Raw genomic sequence first — 21,973 nt, forward strand, 5'->3', positions numbered from 1 at the left:
AGGAGTTTCATGGTTTCATGCCTCACATTTAGGGCCTTTGTTCCATTTTGAGTTTATTTTTGTGTATCGTATAAGCAAGTGGTCCAATGTCCTTCTCTTGCATGTAGCTGTCCAGTTCTCCCAGGGCCACTGTTGAGCAGATGGCCTTTTCCCCACTGTATACTCTTGCCTCCTTTGTCACAGACTAATTGACCATACGATTATGGGTTTATTTCTGGGCTTTCTATTCTATTTCACTGATCCATGGGTCCATTTTTGTGCCAGGACCATACTGTTTTGATTACTACAAGTCTGTAGTCTATCTTAATATCTGGAATTGTGATACCTCCAGCTTTGTTGTTCTCAAGATTGCCTTGGCTATTTGGGGCCTTTTGTGGTTCCAGACGATTTTCTCAGATATTTTAAATATCTAAAAACATCTCTCAAATATGAAGATTAACAGTGTTCTCCTAAAATGTTATTCTGATTACCCCTATAATACAAGAACAACTGAAAACCAGAGTTTTTAATGTTCGTTTTAGTACTAAAAGGAAGTGCAGAAAAGTGGACACAGAAAGAGGAGAACTTTTCTTAGGTATTAAAGAAAAACTACTTCAAAAATCCAAAGTAGATAAGAGATTAATGAAGAAACACAACTACATGCGCACACGCACACATGCAAACACAGTCACAGAGGTTAAAAAAAAAGTTTTAAAACACATTTGTACTCCTAAAACACAAGTACTTCACTGGTATTAAGAATGAGTCACAAAGCGTACACACAGAGAGTAGAGAGGCTTTTAAATGTAAGATATTAAGGCCAGGGTTGTACACTATTGTTTCTCAAAAGCTCTTCTGAATAAATATGTAAACTTGTTTTGAAAGTATCAGCTAAGAGGGACCTTGATACAGATAAGACCTAGAGCATAATTATTAATACGTGAGTATCTCCAGAAAGCACCAGCATGCAGAGATACAAGCGCTATGAACTTGAAGTTCGGGTCATCATGTAAACTTGTAAGCTGCACCCTTAAATAATAAAATAATAAATAATAAAATAATAAAACTGTCATACGAAAAAGCAAACCTTAAACATTAACATTTCAATAGAAATAGCAGCAAATTGAGATTAAATTCTGTGGATAATCTCAGGCTGAACATTTTCCAATAAATGGGCAATCACTGACGTATCTCAATCAATGCTCCCCAACAGCAAGGTAAACACATGCCAGGCATTAATTCTCTGGGGAAGAGGATTTGGAAAAATTTATTTTGCAAATGGTTCCCTATCCAACTACAAAAGGAACATTCTTTATTTTCACATTTTGGGAAAAGGGTTCGAAAGAGAAATTTTTTTTATGTAGATCATGTTATAAATCAGCAATGAGATTTTTGTTACATCTAGTTATGAGAAAATGGAAGTGAGGAAATGAGAAGCCGGACTTTTTAAAAAAATAGCCAAACAATGACTTTAAATGACCTCATATTTGTTAGGAAGATCCTGAGTACAACTGACATAGCTTATTATAACTGATTCTCCAGAATCTCTCTATGAAACACGCCTAGGGAGACTATCAAGAAAGAATCAAGTAGGCATTGTATTCTGAGGAAAACATCCTTAAAGATAATCACTAATTCAAAGAAGAAGAAATAATGACTGGCACCCAAAAGAAGTGAAGAATTTTTATACAGTAGAAATGAGCACCTATTTAAAAACATTTACATGTATATATATGAATACATTTGGTAAAACACGCACACACACATCTGGAAATTGTGACTACAGAACGTTACCACCAATAATTGAAAAAAGAAAAGTAGATGTATTCTCTCCAGATTACCGTTGCTGACAGCAAACTTAACTTCAAAATTATATGTAAATTTTGCCTTAATACACCAAATTGAAGAAGAAATGCAAGATCACAAATCAAGTACACCCAGAAAGTGTACATCTTTGCAAACTTTTAGCACTTCTGTTGAATGACAGATAATAAAAGAATTAATGAAAAATTCAAACGCAAATGAACCAACAACCCATCTCCATTTACCTGAGAGCAAAAGGATATTTCCTTAAAGTTTTTCTCCAATGCTATTTTTTTGGTGTCAGGACTGATGAGGTAAACTTCAGACTGGCCAATCTTAAAAGACAAAAAAAAAAGAAACCAGTTTTTCATGAAAATTGAACTCAAATTTATCATACAAACATTCTCGTGTTGTGACCTATGGAAATGCAGAAGAAGAGGGGCAAGCTCTTCTAAGGTTCAAGTTCACTGCAAGTTCAAGTTGCAAGTTCACTGCAGAGGATGAACAGCTCCCAGGGCTCCGGTTTACCTGGGGATTTCAGGCAGCACCTCACGTGTGTGAGTACATCCACCTGTGTAAGGCAGCGGTCTTCTTTTTTTTAATGTTTATTTATCTTTGAGAGAAACAGAGAGAGAGAGAGAGAGAGAGAGAGAGAGAGAGAGAGAGAGAGGCAGAGCATGAGTGGGGGAGGGGCAGAGAGAGAGGGAGACACAGAATCGGAAGCAGGCTCCAGGCTCTGAACTGTTGGCACAGAGCCCGGCGCGGGGCTCAAACTCACAAACCGTGAGATCGTGACCTGAGCCAAAGTCGGATGCTTAGCTGACTGAGCCACCCAGGCGCCCTAAAGCAGTCTTCTTTGAGATGAAAGAACCAAATATCCAAAAGTTAGCAACCAAACCTCAGATGCCACATCTCCCCTTTGTAAGAAGTGAGGTGTCTATAAAAGCGAATCTTCCAGAAAGGGTTCTCTTTTGAAACTTCCAAAACACTTTCTAATGACATTTTTTTTTTTAACTGCAAAGTCTTTTAGAATTACTGTTAAAATAAGCTACCATGGTTGAGTACATGCTATTTGTTAGGCGTTCAAATACCACTTACTTGACTTTTTAAAGTTAGAGCATTAGGGCCTCCTGGGTGGCTCAGTTGGTTAAGCATCTGACTTAGTCTCAGGTCAGGATTAGGATCCTCAGGTTAGGATTCTCTCTCTCCCTGTCTCCCTCTGCCCCTCCATAGTTCACTCACGCACACGCTCGCTCTCTCTCTCTCTCTCTCTCTCTCTCTCTTAAAATAAATAAATAAACTTAAACAAATTAAAAAGAATAAAGTTAGAGTATTAGCATATGTTAACACTGCCTTACAGCTTTGGGTCAGCACAATAAACGCCATTATAGCAGAGGACTGTGTTGCCACAACCCATCCCTGCCTCAAGGACCTTCTCATTTGCTGCTCCCTGAATTCATGATACTCCTACTAGAAGAGTATCTAGTTGGCCACACTGAACCTCTGCTCAGTGGAAAATCCCTTCCTCCAAGCAGCCTTCCTGGAATCCTCAGATATTCTCACAGCATCCTCTACTTCCTTCTCCTTTGTGGCATTTATCACAACTGTAATGAGGCCATTACTTGTACAATCAGTTGTCAGTCCCCCTTACTGGAATCTAACTTCCGTGTGGGCAGAGACCATGCCTGCCCTATTCACTGCTGTGACTTCTAGCATTCTGAAAGGGACCCTACACACAGCAGTCACACACTAAGTACTTGAAAATACATGCGCTGAGTAGCTTTCACAATGACACCACTATCTTTTTAAATACAGATCACAGACTAAGATGCAAAAGCCTGAATACCAACATAGCTCTTTTCAGTACACTGGTTAACAATGAAAACAGCCCTATTTACCCACTGACACATCGTCTTCATCTTAAACCTGCTTACATCCAACAACCCATTAGCCTAAGTGGCAGCCTCCTTACCTGTCGGCCATCTCACTGCGCTGCACAAAAACATTACACTTATGGTAATTTTGCTCTCACTAGAATATCAGTCGTGACATTCTAGAAGGGGGCTGAGAACAATCAGTTCCCTGTACCATCAGAGGCCAGCTCCCTGCTGGGACAGCCCCGAGTCCCGTCAGCTCAGACCCAGAGACTCCCAAGGAGGGCAAGCCCATACAGAAGAGCCCAGAGCAGCACCGAACCCAGGAATCCCAAGCCGAGGACAGCTTCCCTATCCATTTCCTTTTCTGGTACTTGTCTATTAGTTTACCAAACCTCTTCTAGAAAACAAGGGAGTAAGCAGTTGGCTAAACTATTATTTCAGTTTGGGTATAAATTTTAAATATCATGTTCTCCCCAAACCAATTACTCTGATTAACAAAGGATAAATATTTTATAATTTAACAGAAACAGTAAAGAGGGAGTAATTTCCAATTAAAAGATTTTGTTGAAATATATTTCTTGAAATTAATGTAGATTTTTAAAAAATTCTTTTGGAGTCTCTTACATGTGTCACCTGTTCCTTCCATTGAAAAGGTACCTTTCAACCAAGAGGGTGGGGAGTGGGTAGAGATAAGAACATACCAGTTGGTTAAGCGTTTGACTTTGGCTCAGGTCATGATCTCATGGTTCATGAGTTCAAGCCCTACACTGGGCTCTGTGCTGGTGGTGCAGAGCCTGCTTAGGATTCTCTCTCTCTCCCCGTCTCTCTCTGTCTCTCTGTCTCTGCTCTTTCCCCACTTGTGCTCTCTCTCTCGAATAAACTTAAAACAAAAAAATGATTGATTCTCTTTAGGTTTCCAACTATAATTTTATATGTATCTTTTTTAATGTTTGTTTTGAGAGAGAGAGAGAGAGCACAGAGGAGGGGCAGAGAGAGAGGGAGACATAGAATCCGAAGCAGGCTCTGAGCCGTCAGCACAGTGCCGGACATGGGGCTCGAACTCACAAAATGTGAGATCATGACCTGAGCCAAAGTGAGATGCTCAACCAACTGAGCCACCCAGGCGCCCCTCCAACGATGATTTTAAAGGTCTAAAACTAAAGGATTTTATCCTGAGAAAAGGATTATTTGCTCTAAAATTAGATTCACACATAAATCCAAAACCAATTTACTAAGAATCCATTCTCCATAAAGATTTCTTTTGAACGTGTATCTCACACTGGGGATGAGCCCGGGGCTTGATGATATTTTACCGTGAAGAGCATAGTTCGATTTTCCTCAATATCTGTCGGCTGCACAATATTGTGCCCGCTAATTAGGTGGTTCTCAATGTCGTTTTCCTCAAAGGACCTGAAGAGACTACTACTTCGAAGGCTTCCATCTTGAAATTCCTTCTTAAAGGCCAAAGAGCGCAGGCCGGGCTGGGAGAAGGATTTGCGCATGGGCCTCCCACCCTGCTCCCCATTCCCCACCGGCTGGAGCACAGATCGGAACTTATCCGTGAAGGAAAGCCCTCCCACAGGATTTGAGGTTTCAGAATCCTGGGAGACCAAGTCAAATTCGGCTTTCCTGCTGCAGCTGACGTGATTGAACTTCTCGATGCACTCGTCGATCAGGGCTGGAGGGGCCTTCTTGTGAGCCACTGTCACCCGGCCACAGAAGAGCACCTCAAACTTCTTGGCAAACGTCTCATCGAACTCAGACGGGCAATGCAGCTCCTCCTGGCGGGCAATCTTCCCGGCCTGTCGGATGGAGCTGATGATCTCAGGCACCTGCCAAGAAAGGAAGAGTGTCACTTGGAACATGCGGTAATAGGTATGCCCACGCTGGTGCGCACGCACGTGTGTACACACACACACACTCTCACACACACACACACACACACACACACAGCAGGAATATGCGACGAACCAACGCTATGCTCTCCACAACCACTCCACTGCATACTCCATGGTACTGACGTAGGATCCGTGGGGAATCCAGGACTGGAAATGTCTTCCCACGAGACGCACAACTTTCAGAGAGGAAAAGAGGAATACTGAGGAAGCACCTCTTATGTGCCAGGGCCTACGCTAGGGGACTGACATGCCCACAACAGTCCACAAGGTTGAGCGACGAGCCCACGGACACACAACCCAGTGTGGCCGTGGAGTCAAACGTGGCTTAGTCCCTCTTCAAAGCCACAGTCCTCTCTGCGGCAGCTGTCACCTCCCAAAGAGATCTGTCTCTGATGTGGCTCCACCAAAACGTTCTCCTGCATTGCGGTAGACCTTGGAGTGTCTTCCACAATAAATGGGTGGGATGACCATGACAAGTGAGGATGGCAATTATCTTATCAAGTACTTCTTCAAATCACAACACCATTATTTTCTTCAAAGACAGCTGACAATGTATTACTCGGTCCCATACTTCCTCGCAGTTGAGCAGTGCTGACTGCAGAGCTAGAAGGTTTTAACCAAGGAGTGAGTAACCAAGGCTGTATCATTATCACGGCAACACACTGGGGCCTGTTCCCACGGAGACTCCAAGCCTCTGGGTTCAGTGCAGAGTCACGATCAAGAGAACGAACAAAAGGGTCTCCTGTGCTATCATCATTCCCACGGCAACATCCTCTCATCGTGAGCTGCCAACAAGAGCCTTCAAAGCAGCAGCAGATATAAATCTACGACCACAGTAAGCACCTGTGTGGTCACTTAGATGAAGTATGGCCACGACACTAACACAAGACAGGCATGAATTCAATCTTGCTAAGGAAGGACCTAGTTTTTGTTATGACCTAAACCCCAAAGCAATTTTTTTCCCTTTTTTCTATGTAAGAAAATTCAATTTAAGGCCCAATACCCATAGGCTCAATATCTTCCAACAACATTATAGAGGAGAGAACAGCAACAACAAAAAGCCTGTTACAATTCAGGTCAAAGATCAGCACATACAATAAAGGGAGATGGCTGCAGGTTTAGAATGTATGCTTATATCCCGTAAGGCCCAATGGCTTCAAAGACTTTTCTTTGTGATTTCATATCAAGCACATCTTAAAGACGGAATCTCTGCCATAATGATATACCCTTCCAAGGTATTTTATCATGCAAGGAGTTCAAATAGATCTAGGTATATTCTATATTTTAAAAATTGATTCCTGAAGCATAAGAGCCAAACAATACTAAATAAGCCAACATTGCAGCATATGTCAAGCCTCTATTTGCACCGAGTATGTGCTTGTGCTGTAGCACAGGCCACTATTGCCAAATCGCATAGCACACGGAAGCCTTAACACTGGTTAATGTGAAAGACGACAGGACTGAGAGAGAGGAAGCCCAGGTTCCATTCACACCTTTGCCAATGAGTCACTACAGGCCCTTGGCAAAAACCGCCTCAGTTTCTCTCAAAACAAACAAACAAACAAACAAACAAAGCTTATAAGATTTTTCAGGCAAAGTTATTTTGGCAAAGAATTTTCAAAGGAAAACAGCCAATTCCTGCAGTAAAAAAACTTCGCCGCATTTCTGAGCAAGTGTATGAAATTATTTTGTCAGGAGTCACATGAATCTTTCCCATTGTTAAACTTACTCTCTGAACAGAAAGGTCAAAGTTTACACGGCCTTGTGAGGCTTGTTAGAATAACTTCATTTCTGTACGCTGGACCTTCCACTGCCTCTGAGGTGATGGCGTTTTTCATTATATAATCAAAGGACAGAGAAAATGTGTGAAGTCTCATGAACTTACGGTGACTCAGTAGCAAACAACACAGACACAAGTAAGACACCGAGTGGAGAACCTGACAGGGGTCCCTCACTTCACAAGCTCAGAAGAGGCTGAGGAACTCATCACAACCTCGGTCAGGGTTGAGGCTGTGAAGTTTTTCCGACCGCCATTCTCTCCCACACAGTAATCACCATCCTCTCGAGGCGGGCTTTAAGTCCAGGACCAGAGCCCTCCTCCTTGCTCCGGTGAGTTGCAATACGAGTATGAAGGAGAGGACTGGGTTAAAAAGAATCACTGTGATCCTGACAAGAGCCTAACCATCTCAGAATATTTGACAGAATACCGCCAAACATAATACAGCATAATACAGCAATACATTGTGAACACTTACAAATCGAATGTTTCAAAATCACCAGAAGTAAGATATGAGACTTTTTAAATAAAAAATGGGCTCCACCTGTGTGTAAGTTTGTAAATCCGTGGTTCACTTTACCACAACAGGTCTGGAGCACCGCTTTTCAAGAAATGAAGGCACAACATCCACTTGTGATGAATCATGAATTCTCCATCCTTTATGACTCTGTCCTGGACCCACCTACACTGTTAATTGTTACAGGAGGGAACTGAGTCATGTACCTCATTTTATTTCCAAACCTTTTTCTAGGTATCACTTGATGCCAGGAGGTAGGGGTCCAGAAGCAGGCCAGTCCTGCCCAGGCAGGGAGTGGGGCCCAAGGATCTTTAGCCAGAACGTGTACAGTCCTGAGATGGGGTCTGCTGGGGGCCTGAACGCAGATGGGAGTCAAGAGCAAGACCGGGTAAAGGATTCTGGAAGACCGCACACACAAGAATCAGCAGCTATCTGGGTGGGGGAGTTGAGGGCATGAAAGACAGCAGGTGGCTTGGAGAGACTGCCTTAAGCTGCGAACACGGGAGGAGGTTGAAGGAGACAGGAGGAGCTTGGCCTCCGTACAGGCTGAGTGACAGCAGGAGGGCTTGAGAGTAAAGGCATCTAGTGGGCAGTTGGGCAAATGGGCCTGGAGTTCAAGACAGGACACGTAGACTGGGACATCAACGGCTCACGTACAAGCGGCGGCTGACACCCCAGGAACAGAAAAAGGGAAAGCAAAGGAAGAAGGCAAGGATGGGACCGTAGGCTACACAGATGTCTCAGATGCAAAGAAACTGAGGGAGTGAAGGCAGAGGAGGAGAAAGGGAAGCCGTCAAGGATGACATCAGAGATGTCAACCGAGGGAGAGGAGGCCGTGGAGAGTCAGCAGTGGCTGGGGGTACGTAAAAGTAAATAAAGGGGGGATGCCAATTCTAACCCCCAAAATAAACAAACTTAACTGAAAAGGGTCTCAAGGTAAAACTTCAGGCTATCAGAACATATACTTCAAATTATAATATTGACCGCAAACACAGTGACCCTTTTAGGGCGAATACACCAGGCCAGTGGGGTTTACTTCCATTGATACAATCTAAAAAATACTTTTTTTAGCATAGCCACAGCTGTAATATCTACGTCATTTCTGACCACAGATCAGCAGCAGAGTAAATCAAAGCTAACTACAGTAAAAACAAGAATCTGAAAAGCATCATACTGCAATAAATTCAATAATGGTTTGAGATTTTATTTCCTTTTACACTGGGAATCACAACAAAAAAAAAGTTAATTAAAATGATCCCCCAACAATGAAAAAAAAGGCCCTGTTTAGATATAAAATTTCTTAAACTGCTCTTCTGTCAGCCTATTTGAGTTTATACTAAAGCTCCTTCTTAAAGTAAATCTGCACCTTATTTCACAACCACAACAACTTTCTCCTGAATTCACAGTAACAAATGCAGAATTCACACGGTAACACTACATATATATATGGTTTCTGCAGCAGGCTTAAGGGAGTATTGTTTTAGAAGTCACCAGAGGGGCGCCTGGGTGGCGCAGTCGGTTAAGCGTCCGACTTCAGCCAGGTCACGATCTCGCGGTCCGTGAGTTCGAGCCCCGCGTCAGGCTCTGGGCTGATGGCTCGGAGCCTGGAGCCTGTTTCCGATTCTGTGTCTCCCTCTCTCTCTGCCCCTCCCCCATTCATGCTCTGTCTCTCTCTGTCCCAAAAATAAATAAAAAACGTTGAAAAAAAAAATTTAAAAAAAAAAATAAAAAAAAAAAGAAGTCACCAGAAAACCATAGTATAAGACAGTCAGAAACATTCACTTCCGTAAATAAAGTCCTCATTTAAACATCTGGGTCAACTGTTTTGGTAAGGATTTAGGGATTTTAAAGGATGATAAACACATAGCAAGTGTAATTTTATTCACAAGGACTTAGGAAAGAGCTTCTAAAACAATATTTGGAATGAAAAATCATTTTACGTTACATTTATACCTGTGTTTTGCTGCCAACTAGTAACAAATAAGTATTAACTGAATCTGAAGAAGCCCATATTTGTGTTTAAAATTGTAGCAATTTTTCCTATTATTTAACATTAAATCCTTCCCAAACTGCAAAAATACAGCAGGCCACACTGTGCTTTGTCCCTTGGATGAAATGTCCTCTCACTGCAAAAGTTAAAACAACATGCTAAAGGAAAATTATTCTGCATAATTATTTTCCAGAAGGAACAGACTTGTGTTTCATTTTTGTCGGTAATGAGTGTTTTTTTGTATTTGTTGGTCAGAAAGAAGGTAAATAGGGGAAGAAAACTAAATTAAACCAAGTACTTCCTCTAGCATATATGCCTTGAATTTTATACAAAATACTTAAGAAAATATCTTCTTACGAGTGCTCATTACTTAAATTATTCAAAGAGAATAAAACACCTGTCCCACACCATCCAGATAAGATATACATGAACACTCATAATTGTCCAACAGCTTGGCCTGTTGAGACTAGAGTCAACACAGAGATGTGAATACACTCCAACAATGAATAATAAGACAGGACTCCTCCTGACCTGAGAGGCTCACAGTCTAGGAAATAAGAGACACTCTAAATATATGATCTCCAGTACAATGTGACAGATGCTAGAATACAAACATGAGCAAAGTGGCTGAATGTGTGCTAGACAAGGCCGGTCCTGAGTAGAGGCCTCTCTTATCTGCCTGTCGGTCATGGAGCCTCACGGTGAAGGCCCCAGCTCCTGCTTTATGCTTACAATTAGCCCAAAGGTCAGACTCATGGGTTCGGTCTTCCTGAGAGATCAGACTTGCTCATTAGCTGACTGAGGAAGCAGCTGGCACGTAAGAAATGCTAATGACCGATGGCCCCTAACACAGGGCCACCCACCTCATTCATCCCATCCTCTGTCCTTTGGGTCTTGATCTTTCCTCCTGTGTAAAACAGAGGTAGTATTCAGCTTCTCTAGTTCTGAAATGGCAAAGTGGACAAACTCTTAGCTTTCAAACCCCATGAAAAGAAGTCTCTGCAAACACAAAACCCAGCATCCTACTCCAAAATAATCATTTGAAAGGTTCACTACAACCTTCTGACCAAACCAACAAGTTTCTACAAATGTTTAAAACAATGAGACAAAAACCAACATAAGTGATTTAATGGCTGCAGGGGCTGAGGAAAGAGGGTGGAGAAGGTAAGCAAGGAAGAGTAAGAGAAGGGATCACTGTTAGATTGTGAAATTATTTTGTAAATTTTCTAAAACAATATTTAAAAGTCTTGATTGGCTAGCATAAATACTGGCAGATCATTGCAGTAAATCACTGAATGCTCAACTTGGGGAACAGAAGGCCTCAAAATCCAGTCCTCTTCAGCTGATGCATTGGTTCTCAACTCAGGATTTAAAAAAAAAAAAAAAAAAACAAAAAAACAAAAAACAATGTCTAGCCCCACCCCAGCCTGGATGAAGCAGCCTGTTTGGAGGTGGGGCCCCGGCACCTGCAGTGTTCAGAAGCACCGGGCAGCTCTGATGGGCAGAATCCCTGATGTATCTGTCACCATCCTTCCTCATGTCCCAAGGTAAGAAATGTTCACTCCTCACCCTGTCCCCCACACCATCATACCCAAAACCTATGGACTATTAAGGTCCTAGGTGAGCTGTGTGCTTTAGCAGCATTGAAGCAGACCACCAGCACAGCCCCATAGCATGCTTGTAGCAGACATGAACAAACTAGTGAAGACAAACAAACAAAAAAATAACCACACAGATATTTGACCAGCCATTTATACCATTTAAGGACAAATTTGATTTGCAAATAAATTCACCACATCTCCAAGGTCTCAGCTCTTTAAATGCATATGTGTTAATGTCCTATAAGAAATGCTACTCTATAATTCTGATCAAAGTTTACTAACTTAATCTCTCAAAGATTAAGAAACACTCACAAATATAATAAACTAGCAGTTAATCACAGCAATCACCCAATGTTAATATGTATGTCACATAATCTTTGAAAAGGGACACTGAGATCCCTTTTCTACAAGGCAGGAACTATAAACATGTAAATGTACTGAGAGAAAACATTAAACAAAGCTCCGGTTCCTTCTCCAGGATGAATGCCACAATCAGTTTTTATAAATGATGCCCTTTGGAAATTCTGCCACTGACAAGATCATGAATAAAGGAACATTTGGTCATATAGTGTATATTTATAAACAAAACAGCAAAATCAGCTAGAGGACTGGGCACCACTACAGTTTGCTTCTACCTAAAATCATCCATGACCAAATACATTGAACTTATTAAAACCGATTTTCAAGCTAGCAAGTGCCCATGTATTGTCTTTTCGTGTCCAAATCAATCTTAGATGAAACACAGGAGATATGGACCCTCTACCAGGCAACTGACCCACGAGCCTTTCCACCTGTTCCCGTTTATACCTCAAAACAAAAGTCCTTGAGAATCTCAGGACAGTTAAAAGCAGTTAAAGCCCTAGTGCAGGAGCCGATACCCCAGCCCAGGGCACCCCAAGCAGAGATGCATCCTGACTCACCAACAGATGAGTGCAAGGATGGTGACAGCATTACTAACAGTCAAAAACTAGAGACAGAACATTGCCCAGCTACAGCAATGACAAATATGCTATATTCATATAATCAAAAACACGTAGAGGGAGAATGAACAAGCTATTCTATGTGTAACAACATAGGCAAATATTCATAACGGTCATGTTGAGTGAAAACAACAGGTATAACAGAAACACATGGCAGAATTTCACTTTTGCAAAATTTCAAAAACAGGCAAAACTAAACTATGAAGACAGAGGACAGGACAGTGATTATCTCTAGAGGAGTGACAGGGAGTGGGCCTGTGGGCTTCTGGACTGTTCGGTTTCTTCATCCAGGTGCTGACTGTACAAGATTTTTCAAACTTTGAAGGCCCCGAGTACACGACTTATATATAATTCTGTTCATATAACATCAATGGAATTTTATGAAAAAATTGTATTTTCACAAGCACAATAGAATTTGATTGAGAAAGGGTAAAAAAAACTAGCCCAAAGTTACCCTGCTAATGAGCTGAAGAGTCAGGACAGCACCTGCCTGATGCCAAGACACATCCTCTTACTACCCAAGACTTCGTTCTCAATTCAAAAAGACTTCCCAGTTCCTGCAGTGGTCCACATGTTTTGTTGTTGTTGTTGTTGTTGTTGTTGTTGTTGTTTTTGCTTTGGGAGTTTGTTTTGTCTACGTAGAATCCAGTGCCCTCTCCCCTAATAATAAGTAGTACCTCTCATTCCCACGGTTAGGTCCCAGTCCCACCTCATGAGGGGACTGGCAACCCCAGACTAAACCAACCAGCATATTCTATCACCCCACCCCACCATATAATTAGTTCAGGGTTGGTCACCCAATCCAGACCAGGACTAGGCCCATGCATTTTAAGGAACTGGTATGAAAAAAAAAAAAAAAAAAAAAAAAAAACATGCTGTGGCTCTAGACCAGTGGTTCTCCAATCAGGGGCAAGTCTACCCACCACAAGCCCCCCAGGAGACATTTGGCAATGTCTGGAGATACTGGTTTGTCACAACCAGAGGGTAACATAACCGGCACCTGATAGGTAGAGGCCAGGAATGCCGCTGTGCATCCTACCAGGCACAGGACAGCCCCACAACAAAGAACTATCCCCCCCCAAATGAAGTATTGCCCAGGTTGAGGAATCCTGCTTTTGGACTTAGAATTCTGAGGACTAAGCCTGGAATTGCTGGTGCCATCACAAGTACAGCCATGCTAGACAGTTCCAGAGGAGGTGAAACAGAGACAAGGAGGCAGAAAATGCAAGAGAGAATGATGGTTCTGATGTTTGAGGACCTGGATCCAGCCATACCTGAAGCAATCAACTGGGATTCTTATGACAATAAATTTTAGATTATGCCATTTTACACTGGGTGTCTGTCATCTGCAACTAAGAGTCCTGTTCACACTCCTACCAGATAAAAATCTATGCCAAATTCTATGGTGAATACAAGGATGAATCGCATAGATCCTATTCTTCAGGGAACCTACAATCTAGACAGAGGGGATAAAAAATACACAAATGACCAAACCGAGTAGAACACCAACACTACAGGAGAGGTGCTAGGGAGGGTAGGAAGATAGAGAAATGCAAATTCTCAGTACGGAGTGCACTTCAAATTATTAAGAGCAAATAGGAAGATTTAAATATTTACCAAAATTCTGCCCTTAGAATAAAAGCAGCCACCAAAGACGCTCAGGGAGTCCAACTGACTCATTTTTTTCTCTATAAAAAAAGGGAATATATAAAATTTTAGATCACATCAAAAAATGTTCAGAAAGAGCCGAAGTAGGTTTCACGTGTGAATGACTTGATTACACATTACTCCCATGCCTCTCCACGCCCTGCCATGCTGAACGAGAAAGGACTGCAATCATATGTGATACACAAAAGGACCAGAAACAGGAGCGAAAAAGAGAAATTTACAAGGTATGCACACACATATTACACGGAGGTCTTCATGTATAACACACAAAAGGACCAGAAACAGGACTAAAAAGAGGAGAAATTTACAAGGTATGCACATACGTATTACACGGAGGTCTAAGTGAGCCACTGGGAGATCAGCAGGCTCCTACTGAGAAGAAGGAACAGAGAAGAGGAACACCTTGCACCTTCCAAGGGCTGAGGGCAGGGCTGGGCCCCATCGCCGACCTGGCCAGGCTGAGGTGTGAAAGGGCCAACCTCAAAAACCATGAAAAACCACTTCTCAGTAATACAGCCTCCTTTTTAAACACAGCAGCAGGATGTATTCTGCAGTCATCTTTTATTTCAAGTTTAATACACATCCATATAAAAGAAAATACAGCAAAACTTAAAGTTGCCCATATAATCCCAAACCCAGAAATATCCACAGTTAACAGCTTGTTTTTATTCTGACAGGAGGTGGTTCTTTGAGCACACTGAATGCTAATTTCCCTGACCAAAAACAAACAAACAAACAAACAAACAAACGTGAGCACAGGATCAGTGTTCTGCAACTAACTTCTACTGTCATGGACATATTGCACTGACGTGCCATCCCTCAGAGAAGCATCTCATTCATTTCTGATAACCTCAGCATCAATTCCATTCACTGCAAACGCTGTACACACAGAAACACACGCAAATTTAAACCTACTCAGGATCCAATTCCAATGCGCCTCTGTCAGCTGTCACAAACTCTGCTCAATAATACGTCATTTTGGCAAACGTGTGATGAACATCCCAATCTCTGCATAAACTGCCTGGAGCTCTAGCTGTTGTTTGAGTAGCTGGGTGTTTGTGTGCATGTTGTGAGCGGGAGGTGAGTGGGGGCGCAGGAGAGGTGGAAACGATGAGAAAGAACCCAGTATTGCTTACTAGACCAGAGAGAAGCATTCCACTGGAGGGAAAGGGCTCTTTAGGAGCAGAAAGTGAAACAGAATAACCCCTAAAAAGACAGAGATAAACTCTTACAGCTGCAGGTCACAAGGCTGAGGACAGAGTCAGCCCCAACTCCTGCCCCAGCTGCAGCCATGCACCTGCTACACTGCCAGATCCTAAGGGCAATTCTGTAAGTGGAATGCTGAAATAGGGCCCCCCAACCTCGGCAGCTTCAGGTGCATGTCTCGGCAGGTCACCCACTTCTTAGAACCTCGGACTCTTCTTCTATCACAATGAGGTATTGCCAGCTAATTGGAGGTTGTTTTGAGGATAAAATTAAACAATGAATGGGACAGTTGTTAGTATAAAGCCTGGCACATATTCACTCCCAATAATTGCTAGCCGTTGCCATGTTTACAAAGAAAAGGTCAGCTCCCCAGGAAAGTGACAGTACCTGAGGAGCCCGAGCTACTTGAAGCAGCCCTGGGGTTTGAAGCCCCAGCTGGACAGTAAGAGAAGTACAGGACCACTGAGACACCAGACACCTGAGCAAAGACGCCACCTTGGAAGTGAGGGTGCCTCGCTGCCCCACAGGAAGCCAGGCAGACCAACAGCCCAGCGGAGCCCTCCCAAATCCCTTACCCACAAAATCGCATGCATAATAAATGGTTGTATTAAGCCAATTGAAAAAATTTTTAACTAAAGCAACAGTACCTAAAGGAAATGGGCTTGTATTATGCCAAGGGCCTTTCAGTACAGAGCTGACGAAGATTTATTCTATACCAGCCAGCAACAGATAATGTCAAACACATTAAAAATTTGATCATCTTTCCAAACATCCAGTAGGCAACACAACTCTCCCCCACCTCACCCCACCCTCCAACCTTCCAGCAATCCCACATGTGTAAAAGCAGGAATGCTCTGATTCAAATGGAGCTGAAAAAGCAGAACACTCCCTTCCCCTCCTTTAGCCAGACCTGAGGGAGCACAACAACCCACAGGAACAGCGTGGAAACTGCTACCTACAAAACACACAGGTCTGTGGGTGGCAAGCAGTTTTTCTGGCGTTCAGGACAGGCCTGCAAACTTTGGAGCATAGGACACCAAATGCCTGAACATCTGCTCCAAGAGTGAATTATTGTCTGTTTTGCTCACTGATGCAGCCCAAAGTGCCTGGGATGGTGCCTGGCACAGAGCAAGTACTCAATAAATGCTTAATGTATGGTGGCAATTGAAAATAAAAATATAGGGACTTCAAGGTTTTTAAGTGATGAGAACTATCTCAAGCAGATCTTAGAAGAGAACCATGATAACTCTGTAATATCTCTAACACGATGTACGAGCGTATGCATGCAACAAGTATTTGCAGAGGACAAATGCTGCAAAAATAGTAAACCGGAAACAGCGGGACCAAGTCCTTTTGGATCATAAGATTTTTCTAGACAGCTGAAGGCCAATCCCTTTAAACGCCTAAGCTATTTTTATTTTCAGATGGGAATTTTCAGATGGGAATCACTGAGTGCATTTCTTTTCAAAGACCACAGAGAATGAAGTTTAACCTTTTCGTTGCTGCGATGAGCTACGTGTATGGCACGAGGGCTGTAGTCGTGCTGAGCTGTGTACTGCCGTGGGCTAAAGCAACAGGCAAGACTGTAATGGGATTAGTAGACGTCTTGGGTGAGAGCCGGCACCCCAGCTTTCCATCAACATCCCACATTCCCAACTCACCTCCCAAAGCCAATGCTGGCAGGCTCTTCTCTCAAATGCATTCACCCCAAAGGAGAGGTTCCTAAATTTCTGTCTTGACCGCACGGTGAAGCCTATGGGCCCTTCTCAGAAAAAAGTTTTTACATGCACAAAATAGAACACAAGGGAATACAAAAGAACTTAATTACACTAAAAGGGAATAATCCAAATAATTATGACACAGTATGTGCTTATTCCCATATTTGACAAGATCTAGAGGCAAGTCAAATAAATGCTGTAATTCAAAGTAATGATAAGCATCCAGAGTATTTTTTAGAAATGTGTAACTATTATAATGCCATATGAAAATAACTGGTTTTGTCGATGTTACCATCACAGGAGCTGCTAACGCTACTGCATCTGATGACTGTGTTAATAATTGAATAAAATGTTAAATTTTAGTTAGAAAGAAGTTAGTAAAAATAAAGATGTAATTTTTTCCCCAGTTCACGGACAGCCTCCCCTCAGATCCCAGGTTAAGGGCTCTTGGACTACTGAAAGCCCAGCGGGTAAGGGAAACCAGCTACCTACAACTAACTCAAAGACAAGATCACCACCACCACCAGGCATCTGTCTCGGGGCCGTAGTGTGTTTGCACTGTATATATGAATAATGCAACAACACCAGCACGCCATTCCACTGCAAACATAAATCCAACTGGCGATGGGGAAGCTCCACCAGAAGCCACAGCCATCAGACTCTACAAAGAGAACTAAAACGGCAAGGGGCCATCAATATGGAAAGCAAATTCTAACTGGGTAAAACTCAAGTGTCCGTAGTTAGAGTTACAGAATTAATTTCTACATAATGTACATTCTTCATCAGTATAAAAAGATTACAACTCTTGTCAAAGATTACCCAGATCCAATTTAAGTCTAATGTGATCTACTGCCCAGCTAGTCCCTGAATATGACAATTCAGTTTAATATCAGATGGAAAATTATTTTCTACTCTAAATTTTATGTTATCCCTACCATTGGGAGAAGAGGGAAAATGTGACAAATGCCTCTGAATCCTCATTTCAGGAAACTTATTTGGGCTGCAGCTCACCTGTGACAACCTCAGACAGGCAGAGAAGCCTTTATTCTAGAATGTCCTTCCGTCCACTCTCCACTACCATCTGCCCATTCTTCTAGATCCAGTTCAAACCTCTCCTCTGCTCCATTCCCCAGGTTCCCATGGCACCTGGCCCTCTACTGTCACCTAGGTCACAAGACTGAGTCTGTCTCCCACACCACACTTTGGTTAGGGGGTGGAAGGGTGTCTAACTCATCATGTGGACCCTGCAGACCTTGTCCGAGCATTTACTTAACACACAACTTGAATGCAAGAGGCAAATAAGTGGCAGTTTTCTGTTTCTCCACCTTAATGTGCAACGTGGATACTGTAATACTAATTAAACTCAATTTAAATATATTTACTTGAAAATACACCAAAGTGCTGTAGGTGAACTCTAAACTGAAATGAAACAATAAGGGCTTTATTTTCTAGCCTTACCTAAAATCAGGTAGAGAAAGTATGACCCCAGTATTTTATATAACCATCTGCACACTGTCAGGAGGAAAAACCAAACTTCTGACACCTCCACTTACGTAGAGTTAATACGGCATCTCAGGCACCACCACCACCTATGGGGGCTAACTGCCAGACACCGTGCTGTACACAGATACTCTCACTGAATGCTCACCCCAAGCCTCTGAGAAAAACATTTCCGTTTTACAGAAAGGCAGACTCTTCTGGATGGAATCTACGCCGGTGCTGGGGCTGCACACCAACGTGGCACCGTCTGGGGACGGAGACATGACACTCTGCAGGAAGCAAGGTGAGGGAGGCCGTTGGGAGCAACAGGAGCCTCACTCAGCAGGTGAACAGAGCAGAGGCACCCACTGCTGAGGGGGCAGCGGGGCAGGAGGCGGGTCAGAGACACGGCCCAAAGGAGCCACCCTGAACCCTGCTTGCCCAGGCCAGCCCGCAAGCTCCAGGGCCCGGCAGGTGGGGCTGGGCCCGTGTGCCCTCCAGGGGACCACAAGGGCCCTGTGAGGGAGGTGGCTTGGGGGGACAGAGCTGGAGGGGAGGACAACGGGCAGGGGGATGCTGAGGGAGTTACCCAGGGCCCGCCCCATCCCCATGATAAATACCCCCCGCCCCCATGATATGTGATGAAGAACCCAGGAGGGAGAAGCACCCGCCTCCTGGTGGCAGTGGCTGCGCTCTGGCTGCACACGTGCAAGAAGAGGGGAAACGGACCACATCCAGAAGGTAATACTGGGAGAGCTGAGACCAAGCAGATCCATCCACCCACAGACTCAGACACCCCCAGAAACCTGAGCAGCGATTACAATCCAGTATTTATTCACAAGTTCTCGCTCTTTTCAAGGACGTTTTCTAGCCCAACCAGCAGTGGGAAGGGTGCGGGCCACAAAGCCGGGTGTGCCCGGGCTCAGCCGGGGGTCCCCACCCACTGACCCTCAGTCCCCGGGGCACTCTGGCCACAAGTTCCCAGAGGCTAAACAAAATGCAGCGTGTGTTCAAGAGCTGCTATGTCTACTTATTTCCAGCCAAAGAGATAACACAATTTAAGAAGATCTGGAAGGGACTGCTGTGGTCTGTAGTCTCTGGGTAGCAGGAATGCGGTGGTTTGTTATCTTTGCTTATCAGTAGGTTATTGTTCTACAATTTTCATGTACTGTATTGCTTTTGTAATCTTAAAGGTTATTTTTCACTTTTTAATTTTTTTTAAGTTTGTTTATTTTGAGAGACAGAGACAGCGCAGGTGGGGAAGGGACAGAGAGAGGGAGACAGAATCCCAAGCAGGCTCCCCACTGTCAGCACAGAACCTGACCTGGCTCTAACCCAGGAAACCCTGAAGTCATGACCTCAGCTGAAACTGAGAGTCCACAATTAACCAACTGAGCCGCCCAGGTGCCCCTATTTTTCATTTTTTAAAAAGTACATTTTTCTTAAACTTTAAGGAATTTTAGAGATTATGGTCTACTGTTATTAGGTGAGGCCTTCCAGAGATGAAATGATTTAGAGTGGAGAAAAAAAATCTTTAAATATATGATGAAAAATTATTTCAACAGTACAAGTGAAATGGCGTACAATTCTAAGTGGCTCCAAATGTTTCAACTATATTAACATACAAAAAGTCTTTAAGTCATGAAATACAAGCTGAAAAACAAACATCAACGTCTATAGAAACTAAAAACTTTAGATGGCAGTCTAAAAAGCAATATTCAGAAGACTGTCCTTTTATATGCCTAGGTAATTACTGAAGACAAAAATTTTAGTTTAAATCAAAATTGCGTTAATAGTAAGAACTGGTCTATTTTATGAAGCTGACAGTTCAAACTTGAGTTTAGATAACCATTAACCTTGTGAACCAGATAAAAATTCTTGCTACTTCCTAGGAACCGCAGTAAAATGAATGTAATTCAAATTATGACATTTGTGGATACAGTACAAATCACCTTGACAACAGTATTAATTTTTTTTTTTAAATTTTTTTTTTTTTCAACGTTTTTTATTTATTTTTGGGACAGAGAGAGACATAGCATGAACGGGGGAGGGGCAGAGAGAGAGGGAGACACAGAACCGGAAACAGGCTCCAGGCTCCGAGCCATCAGCCCAGAGCCTGACGCGGGGCTCGAACTCACGGACCGCGAGATCGTGACCTGGCTGAAGTCGGACGCTTAACCGACTGCGCCACCCAGGCGCCCCCTACAACAGTATTAATTTTTTTTAAACACAAAGTTTTTGATAGCATAGGGCTACCCCTCACATTTACAGTGCCTTTTTTCTTAATGTTTATTCTTGAGAGAGAGAGAGAGAGAGAGAGCGTGTGAGCATGAGTGGGGGAGAGGCAGAGAGAGAGAGACACAGAATCTGAAGCAGGATCCAGGCTCTGAGCTGTCAGCACAAAGCCCAACACGGGGTTTGAACTCCCAAACCGTGAGATCATGATGTGAGCTAAAGTCAGACGCTTAACTGACTGAGCCACCCAGGTGCCCCTACGGTGCCTTTTTTAAGGCACCATTCAAATTATTCAAAGCCAAATCTCTGTCCTCCTCCACCTCTCATCCGAAAGCCCATGTGTGGTAGACTTCGGTAAGCCAGGTATGGGCTGGATCTCAGGCTCTGCCTTTCTGCAGTATGTAACCTGCACAACCATACACAGCAGTCTAGTCATAGCCCTGTCACCAGCATCGGGGAGGTCCATGGTAACTGCCAAGCAAATGTTAGAAATTTAAAGTCACTAATGCATGACTGCCAGACCCAATCACAATCTGGTGTATCATAACTAAATCAGTTATTTACAGTTTTTAAACATACCACACTAGCTTTTAGAACACTGATTACATTCTTGAATAAAACCTATCACATATGTTCTAAAACCCTGAACTTCATTCAGATCAGTGGTGGAAACAGGACTTTTCCCTCAACTCATTTTACCATGAAATAAACTCTCTTCACCAAGGAGTGGTTCCTTTTCTTGTATCTTGATCAACAGGCAAATCAGAACTTTGGCCAGTAAAGGATATTAGTTAGAAATGGTCTAATCTTTCCATTTAACATATTTTCACCTTGTAAAATACCAACAATACTATTTGTTGCTCCTTGGCTTTCTCAGAAGTTATAAACGTGGATAACGTCAATAAATGTTTACAAAACTCAGATTGTATCCCAGCAAAATACCGCAAAAGGAGAGTACATGTTTAACACTTTCTTCCTGCTTTAAAGAGATGAAGGAAATCAATAAAACAAACACACAAGACAAAAAAGAGAGAGTAAAATTGCACACAGAATAAAGCAGCCCAGGCCTGAATTCATAACCAGTGAATGTTAGCCCTCGGCTAACATTTCTCACCCTCCCTGACTCACCCTACCCTCCTAGAGTGTGAGAAAGAAAATCTGATCTTGTCCTAGCACCTCACCAAAGGTCCACGCCAGTGTCCCTAAGGCGGTTTACCCAGGTGTCATAGTGAAGGGAATGAACTG

The 21,973-nt window shown here is 43.0% G+C and overlaps 1 protein-coding gene across 5 annotated transcripts in view; it reads right to left on the reverse strand.

Moving 5' to 3' along the window:
* TBC1D1 (TBC1 domain family member 1) overlaps positions 1-21,973 on the reverse strand; it is a 216,860-nt gene that overhangs the window by 115,675 nt on the left and 79,212 nt on the right. For all 5 annotated transcript variants that reach the window (XM_058722869.1, XM_058722868.1, XM_058722870.1 and 2 more), the window contains exons 2-3: positions 4,973-5,491; positions 2,028-2,117 (exon numbers count right to left, since the gene is read on the reverse strand). In XM_058722869.1, the coding sequence (XP_058578852.1) occupies positions 2,028-2,117; positions 4,973-5,491 (609 nt within the window). The remainder of the gene's footprint in view (positions 1-2,027; positions 2,118-4,972; positions 5,492-21,973) is intronic.

The sequence above is a fragment of the Neofelis nebulosa genome, chromosome 3 (genome assembly GCF_028018385.1).
Source record: "Neofelis nebulosa isolate mNeoNeb1 chromosome 3, mNeoNeb1.pri, whole genome shotgun sequence".
In the NCBI taxonomy this organism is placed as follows: domain Eukaryota; kingdom Metazoa; phylum Chordata; class Mammalia; order Carnivora; family Felidae; genus Neofelis; species Neofelis nebulosa.